Source organism: Gossypium hirsutum, chromosome D11, assembly GCF_007990345.1.
Source record: "Gossypium hirsutum isolate 1008001.06 chromosome D11, Gossypium_hirsutum_v2.1, whole genome shotgun sequence".
NCBI classification, from domain to species: Eukaryota; Viridiplantae; Streptophyta; class Magnoliopsida; order Malvales; family Malvaceae; genus Gossypium; species Gossypium hirsutum.
This window is the reverse complement of record NC_053447.1, coordinates 61877498-61886081: the sequence shown is the minus strand read 5'-3', so window position 1 is coordinate 61886081 and position 8584 is coordinate 61877498. Positions and strand designations below refer to the sequence as shown.

At 28.8% G+C, this 8584-nt stretch overlaps 2 protein-coding genes across 2 annotated transcripts; one reads left to right on the top strand and one right to left on the bottom strand.

Annotated features, from left to right (window-relative positions):
- The first annotated feature begins 2925 nt into the window (after positions 1-2925).
- LOC107927268 (epoxide hydrolase A) lies at positions 2926-4293 on the top strand. Its single transcript, XM_016858307.2, has 3 exons — positions 2926-3563; positions 3643-3884; positions 3966-4293. Exons 1-3 carry the CDS (start codon positions 3099-3101, stop codon positions 4210-4212), a joined length of 954 nt encoding a protein of 317 aa, XP_016713796.2. The 5' UTR covers positions 2926-3098; the 3' UTR covers positions 4213-4293.
- A 72-nt stretch (positions 4294-4365) lies between these two features.
- On the bottom strand, positions 4366-7449 carry LOC107927269 (60S ribosomal protein L18-2). The gene is made up of 5 exons (XM_016858308.2): positions 5914-7449; positions 5714-5803; positions 5494-5622; positions 5217-5399; positions 4366-4703 (listed from the first exon to the last, which is right to left on the bottom strand). Exons 1-5 carry the CDS (start codon positions 5914-5916, stop codon positions 4545-4547), a joined length of 564 nt encoding a protein of 187 aa, XP_016713797.2. The 5' UTR covers positions 5917-7449; the 3' UTR covers positions 4366-4544.
- Between the last annotated feature and the right edge of the window lie 1135 nt (positions 7450-8584).

Below are 8584 nucleotides of genomic sequence, written 5' to 3'. Positions count from 1 at the left end.
ATTTTAAAATATATTTTTTAAAAATATATTAAATATATTAAAATTTTAAAATTGGCTATACATAACATTTTTTAATATATTTAATTTCTTTAAGTTTTTAAACATTTTAAATCTATTAAGAAAATATTTTTTGTCTTTATCTATTGAAAATATATATTAAGTACATAAATTTATGAATGTGTACTAAAATTAAAAAAATTAATATATAAATTTATAAATGTGTACTAAAATTAAAAAATTATAACCAACACGTACAGATTAATTTCATGCAAGAAAATAGTTAAAAAGGAATAATAATAACTAAATAGAGATCACATTCATGAATCAAAACACGTTGAGCAAAGTAGTGCTTAGCAAGAAAAAAAGAGAAACTAAAACGATTTTTTTATTTAATTCATAATTAATTTTACTGTTTCGTCGATCCTCGATGAAGTGTGATCCGTATCTTCAGAAGACATTTTGATATATGTATAATATAAAAAAAACACATAAATATAATATAAATAATTATTATATTATAATAACTATAAAATATTAAAAAAAATTTAACTAACTTAACTTTTTTTTTCTCTCTTTTCTTTCTTCTGAAGGGGACCAAACCCCCTTATATAAGATTGGTTTTTTTATTTAATATTTAATTTCATGTCTAGTCACATTATTGACATGATGTGATCTTATAATATATATTTTTAACTTTTAATTTAAATTTTTACTTTTTAATATATATATTTTTAAATAAATTTAATTTTTAACAAATAAATCTTTTTTTAACAAATATTTTTTATTTTTTAATTAATTCAAATTTCACTTTTTTAAATAAAATATTATTTTTAACTTTGAAATAGAATTTAAAAAATGGTTTGAATATCTTGGCTTTTTTTTTTATAAAAATAACACAAAATTTAATTTATTATCAAAATAACTCATTTTTTTAATTAAACACGAAAGTGACCTGAAATCTATGGTAAAAGTTGGTGGAGCCAAATTAAAGAAATGGGTCATTTTGATAATTAATTAAATTTTTGGGTTATTTTTATTAAAAAGCTGAATATCTTTAAAAATAATTTAAAAATCATAATTTAAAATATTATAAAACAAATTATATAATATTAAAAATATTTAAAAACTAGTTATAAATTTGAAAGGTCATATCTTTAAAATATTTAAATATTTTATATTATTAAAAATATATATTTAAAATTTTAACAAATAATATTCAAAATTTAAAAATAATATTTAAAATTTTAAAAAATATATATTATAAAACATTTCAAATATACATTTCAAATTTTTTTAAATTAATAACAATAAATAAAATAAATAAATAAACAAAATAAAATAAGAAAAAATATAAAACTTAAAAAAAAGAAAAAAAATTAAAAAAAGAGAGACAAAAGTTAATAAAAAAGTAAAAATAAAAAAAAAGTAAAAGAAGGGTCTCAAGTCAGGTCTGGTGGCGCCATTTAAGTTGGCTCTACCAGAAAATGGAAAATTGTTTTGAAATCCTCTATTTTTCCAGAACTTGCAATATTTCTATAGTATTTATACAGGTGGCGCCACCAAAAAAATAATTTTTTAATACTCCCTGCTGATGTGGCAAGCTGTAAATTTCAGATCATTTTGGTGTTTAATTAAAAAGGAAGGTCATTTTGATACTTAATTAAATTATTTAAATTATTTTTTAAATAAAAAAGTCGGCTGTGTCGTACTGTGGTCTCACTCCTAACCAAAGTTAAAAAATATAGTAAACCCTAATAACCAAAGCTAAAAACTATCGAGTCTGCCCCCTAATCTTTTATGCTAGAAATTAATAATATTCCATAAATATAATTCTAAAAACAAAACCTTTTACTTTATTTTTTAAGATAAATTTAATTCAAGTAATATCTTTTCAATTAGAGAAATTATTTTCTGATAAATAAATATTAAAATAAAAAACTTTAAAATTTAAAAGTCTTGCATGGCAAGGAAAGAAAAGATTTAACCACTAAAGTGAGTTAAAGAAATGTGATTCACGTAAAGAGGGCTAGAGTTGAGTTGGTTGAAGGCATTCATGCCAAAGGGCGTAAAGGCGGTGGGTTAGACCACTCCCCCTTTTTCCTTCCCTGGTAATTTTGACACCTGACGTGAGAGATCTGCCTTGTTATTTCCCCCTGCTTCTGCTGAGTTTTAATGGTTGAAACACGGGCTATGGGGTTTCGGTTCATGTGCCAAATTTAAAGCTTAAACGGTTTCAATTCTTATTCAATGTGGGATTCAAATAAAACTAGTTTCACCAATAAGTTTAGTTGATGGCACAATGTTTCAATTCTAAATTTAACCTTTTCATGCATTCACAGATACCTTGCATTTACTCCACCTAACGTTCCCCATAACCCCTACCCTTCAATTTTCTATAAAAATAAACTATTAAAACAATAACTAAAAAAATATATATATTTTCCTATTCTCCTCAAACATTTAAAATAAAAAAAATTTAAGCTTTAAACATAAAGCTTTTTACGCAATTAACATACAACTCAATCTGAGTATTTTTTGGTGTCATGAGAATGCGATGTATCAAATTTTAAACACAAGATTCATAATAATAATCACAGTAGCAAGCGACAACTTTTAAATAAAATTGTTAAATTACTATTCAATATTCAAGATTATAAATACAATCGGTTCTAATTTCTTCAATGATTTGTATTAACCTCTAAAATTTATTACCCATAAAAAAATAACATTCTAAACTCATTCAATAAATTTTAAAAAAATTAAATTTTTTATAAAATTCCTAATCAATTACAAGAAAAGCCATAATATATTTTTTTAATAAAAATTAGAGATTCTTGTGTTTTAGTAGTGAAAATAGATTTTTTTTATATAAAATAATTCTTTTTCAAATATTTTGATGAGCTATTTTCAATATTTTTGTGGAGTGAATTCAGCCTTCATAAATTTTTTTTTGGAAAAAAAAGGACAAGTATTTTATTTTATTTATCCCCTGGGTGGCTCCGCCCGTTGGCTTTTTGTCCCTATATCAAGCATTCATCATCACATTTGACAAAGAGCAAAGGCCACAAGGGAACACAGAGGGTGAAAGAGAGAGAGCAATGGAAGGAATACGGCATAAGATGGTGAATGTCAATGGTATATCGATGCATGTAGCTGAAAAAGGAGAAGGACCGGTTATCCTCTTCCTTCACGGCTTCCCGGAACTATGGTACACTTGGAGGCATCAAATTCTTGCACTAAGCTCTCTCGGCTACCACGCTGTTGCCCCGGATCTCCGTGGCTATGGTGATACCGAAGCTCCCACTGCTATCACTAGCTACTCTTGCATGCACATCGTTGGTGACCTCGTTGCACTCATTGACTCTCTTGGTGTAGAGCAGGTCTTTCTGGTTGCTCATGATTGGGGTGCCATTATTGGATGGTACCTTTGCTTGTTTCGTCCCGATAGAGTCAAAGCTTTTGTGTGCCTCAGCGTCCCGTTCATGCCAAGAAAACCACAGATGAAGCCTGTTGAGAGCATGAGACTTTTCTTTGGAGATGATTACTATATTTGCAGATTCCAGGTTTTTTATTTCTTACATTATGACACAGAATCCTATTGTTTTTACTCAAACATGGCTTCATTATGGAACTTTGCTGTAGGAACCTGGAAAGATTGAAGCAGAGATAGCTCGTTATGGAGCTTCAAATGTTCTAAAGAAAATCATTTCGAGTCGAAAAGCAGGTCCCCCTTGCATGCCTAAAGATAATGCTTTTGGTATCAAACCAGATACCCCAATTACCTTACCATCCTGGTTCTCTGAAGAAGATCTTAGTTATTATGCCAACAAATTCAATAAAAAAGGCTTCACTGGGGCTCTTAACTACTACAGAGCTTTTGATTTGTACGTTTTTACCTGGAAAATATTTTGAAAAAAACTCTGATCTTATGAGTTTTAGCCTAATTCCTATCCGATATATTGCAGAAACTGGGAGCAGACAGCACCATGGACTAATACACAAGTGAAAGTACCTGTGAAGTTCATTGTGGGGGATCTTGACAGCGTTTATACCACACCAGGGATGAAGGAATATGTTAATGGTGAAGATTTCAAAAGAGATGCGCCCATGTTGGATGAAGTTGTGATAATGGAGGGTGTTGGTCATTTCATCAACCAAGAAAGAGCTGATGAAATTAACTCACACATTCATGATTTCATAAAAAGTTTCTGATCTGCTTTGTTTTATCTCTATGCTCAAAGCTGCTTTGTTATCTCTTTTAGTTTTATTAATGCGATTTCTCATGTTAGATTCTATGAACCAGGTTTGAACTTTAAGAAATCATAAAAAAGTGCTTGAAGAATGATTCAGACAAAGAATTCCATGTTTGAGTAAAATAAAACATTAAAACGCTTAAACATGCTCCACTTCGTAGCATAAGAAAGGTTCTTCCTCAAACAAGCTATTAAACAATCCATGAATAAGATGCAAACATAAGCAAGTAAACAACTGAAAATGAAAACCTAAATAACAAACAGGCCTCAAAATCAAGTAGTGCAGTAATATTAAACTCTAAATCCCTTGCTGTTCCTTCTTCCTCTAGCCCTCTCATACTTCCTTCCCTTCGAGCGCACATATGGCTTGGTGTGGCTGTGAGGAACACCGGGAGCAGGACCAAAGTGTTTAACTGCTTCACGGGAATTCTTTGGACCTCTGAGGAGAACCTGCATTTCCACCCAAAGAAACTCTTAAGAATCCAGACAAAACAGTTTCTTCTTTCAGAAGACAAGAATTATCAGAAGATAGCAAAAGATTGGGTTTAAGGCAAGACCAATGGACTTCACTTCCTATTGAAGAAATGAAATGGCAGAACATGGTCCATTACCAGTCAAAAAGTGCATCATTTCTATATTCGTATAAAGAGAAACAAAGAAAAGTTGAAATAATTAAGGAAATCTTCATCTAGCACAAACCTAAATGGACAATGTAAACAGGTAAGTTGCGCACTACCCTCGATCAATTGTGCGTGAAAGTAACATTAACATTTCAATTTCAACGAGCTTTTGACAAATGAACAAAGTTGGAAATGAAATTTGATGAAAACATTAACTTAAAAACACCAACTAAATCAATAAACAAATCAACATACATACATTTGAAAAAACAAAAAAAAGAAGACCAATGACTAATTAATGTCATGAAGCATCAAAAACAAATGAAACAAGAGATCCCCATACCGTGTTTTGACCCAAAGGTGCCCTCAAAGCAAGCTGATCAAAAGTCAAGCATTCTCCACCAGCTTTCTCAATCCTAGCTCTAGCAGTCTCAGTAAACCTAAGAGCAGTAACGTTCAAAGCAGGAACCTCATAAACCCTAATATCATCTGTCACTGTCCCCACTACCACAGCAATCTTATCCTCCTACAAATTACAAGAGGCATTAAACCATATATCAATACCAATATAAAGATCCTAAAAAACCGAGAAAAATCTACTAATGTAAACAAATAAATACCTTTCCCTTCATGAATTCAATAAGCCTAGAGAGAGATAGTGGAGGCTTGTTAACTTTGCTCATAAACAAGCGTTTCAATATCACAGCATTGAATTTGCTCCCAGTTCTTCTTACAAGGAAACGGTAAAGCTATGACCCAAAAACAAAAATCGCAACATTTATTCAAAAACACAAATAAAAGGCTACATTTTTATGCAGAGAATGGGGATAAAGGTGAGACCTTGACGAGGAGTTTGAGGTAAATATCATCGGATTTGGGGGCTGTCCTCTTCGTCTTCTTGCTCTTACCTCCTGCGACTAAATCGATCCCCTGTTAATGTAAGAAAAAAAACCAAAAAAAGAAGAAGAAAGATTAGATCTTTTGTTGTTGTCTTTAAGAGAAACAAGAGTTTGAGAAATGTGGGAAGAGGGTAAAGAGACCATTGGTGAAGCTTTTGCTTTGCTGGTGTGAAGTTGGGGGAGGCGCCGCGACTTGCAAGCAAAGTGATACACAATGGAGGTTAGGGTTTCGATTATGAGAGGGTTTTATTTGGTGAGGTTGGGTTTGTTTCTGTGTGGTTGAGTTTATTGATTTGGATCTTAGTTCTTTGTTTTCAACCATACACATGTATCGAAGCAAGGGAATCAGTTAAAATATGGATAAACTCCTTATACTCTTTATACATATGAAATTCAGTCCCTCTACTTTTATTTTCAGGAATTTAGTCTATTTACTTTTCGGATTTCAAAATGCAAATCTAAATTCCTAAGCTTTTAAATCTGAAAAAAATAGAGGAATTAAATTCCTAGAAATAATAGTAGATGGACTAAATTTCAAATGTGCAAAACGCATGAGGACTTGGAACATATTTAACCCCAAGGGAATGTATACTTAAATGTAATTGATTTTGAATGTCAAAGTTAGTCCTTGACTTTAATTTGATAGTTTGGTTCTTATACTTTACCGAAATTAATTTGATAGTTCTTATACTTTACCCAAATCAACAATTCAACGTGTAATGCAATAATTTAACAAAAAAAACAACGGTTTAAGTTCATGTATTTATCAATAACTAGATTAATTTTTTAGTTTTTGTAAAGTACGAGGACCAAATTCTTATAAATTAAAATAGGGATAAGTATCAAAACTGTATATGAACTTTAATTCAATGTGAAATGTCATACATGAAGTTGGATTTTGTGTAATTTTATACATATAATTTGAAGTGATTCAAATTTTACAAATCGTTGACAGCATTATCGAATTAGCACCATTTTATGTTGAAATATTACATAGACAAACAATTATATTAATCCAATATGAAAATAAATATACGTATTCATTTCTTTAAATGTGTACAATTGAATCAAAATTAAAGTTTCATGTATATGAGATGCCGGTGTAACGAATTTCTGGAGAAATAATATCGTAATATTTATTGTAAGTTTTTGCCTTTGATTTACATTTCTGTTTGTTTCACAGTTATTTGTTTCAAAACCCATATATCTGTTATTCTGTCTTCTTGTTGCCGTTGAGTCCAAGGAGGACGTTAGGCGTTGTGTGAAGATGATTAAGATAATAGACAGTCTTAGGTACCAGAAACAAATATTATGGAACAAATCGAGTGTCAATTTCAAGATAAAACTTGTAATCATATTACGCATAGAGACTCTAGAAATGAAAATAATATTTCATCTCTAAGTAAGGGTATTAACAGTCTAGTAGATATGACTTCTTTTTATTTTTCTAAGTTATACAACAAGGTTAGTAAGGTAGAAGAAAAAGTAAATAATTTAGGAGATATTAAAAATTTAGACTTAAACCATGAGTCTAAAGAAATATTAACTAATGTTAATAATAAATTAGATCAAGTTATTAATAATAATATGGAATCTGATGTAGATTTAGGTCCATTATATTATAGTAATAGTAATGTAACTTTATTTGAAGAAGAAAACACTTCTTCTGATGAATCGTCATCTATGTTAAAAAATTATAAAAAAACATAAAAAAAAACGTAAAAAAAAAAGAAGAAAATCAACAACATAAAATATGATTTCCTGTCCTATAAAAATCTTATAGAACATTGGAAAGTAAAATAGACTAATACTACTGATAAATTAGAATAGGTAGAATATTAAAGTTAATAGAACTTTATGAAAAACATAAAGATCTATTTAGAATGTTTAATTATCATTATATGCTAAAATAGGAATATTAGCTTGAAATAGGAATATTAGTTAAATCTAAGTATATTTCTCCTTGGGCCACATTTCTTTTATTTAAGTCATCTATTCTTAGTTGAACAGGTTGACTAGATGTTTCTCCTGGATATTCATTTTTACATCATTTGTAGTTATATTTTCGGTTTTATTACCAAAAATTCTAACAGTGTCTTTATCAATTTCAAAATATTTATTTAAAGATCTAAGATAATCATCTGTTTGACTATCTGACTCTATTTTTCTTTTTCCATTAGGATCTGTTTTTTTTTTAAATCCATAGGATCTGGAATTTCTATATTTTCATCTTCAGATGAAGTTTTTTCTTCATCAGAATTACAAGTAGAGACTTTTATATCTTCATCCTGATTTGTTGAAGTTTTTTCTTCATCAGATTGATTTTTAAATAATTCTGCGTTTTCAGAATTACTCGAATTACTACTATCTGTATCATCATATTTTAGAATATAATGATAATTAAACATTCTAAATAGATCTTTATGTTTTTCATAAAGTTCTTCTATTAACTTTAAATATTCTACCTGTTCTAATTTATCAGTAGTATTAGTATATTTTACTTTCCAATGTTCTATAAGATTTTTATAGGATAGGAAATCATATTTTTGTTGTTGATTTTCTTCTTTTTTACGTTTTTTTTTATGTTTTTTTTATAATTTTTTAACATAGATGACGATTCATCAGAAGAAGTGTTTTCTTCTTCAGATAAAGCTAATATTACATTACTATTACCGTAATATAATAGACCTAAATCTACATCAGACTCTATATTATTATTAATAACCTGATCTAATTTATTATTAACATTAGTTAATATTTCTTTAGACTCATGGTTTAAGTTTAAATTTTTAATATTTCCTAAATTATTTAC

Excerpts from the sequence above, each read along its gene's own strand:
- LOC107927268 (XM_016858307.2), top strand. The coding sequence starts at position 3,099 with ATGGAAGGAATACGGCATAAGATGGTGAATGTCAATGGTATATCGATG. Across the intron at positions 3,564-3,642 it reads ACTATATTTGCAGATTCCAG|GAACCTGGAAAGATTGAAGC; the intron begins GTTTTTTATTTC and ends ACTTTGCTGTAG. Across the intron at positions 3,885-3,965 it reads TACTACAGAGCTTTTGATTT|AAACTGGGAGCAGACAGCAC; the intron begins GTACGTTTTTAC and ends GATATATTGCAG.
- LOC107927269 (XM_016858308.2), bottom strand. Across the intron at positions 5,623-5,713 it reads ACCTCAAACTCCTCGTCAAG|CTTTACCGTTTCCTTGTAAG; the intron begins GTCTCACCTTTA and ends TTTGGGTCATAG. Across the intron at positions 4,704-5,216 it reads CACCTTTGGGTCAAAACACG|GTTCTCCTCAGAGGTCCAAA; the intron begins GTATGGGGATCT and ends GTGGAAATGCAG.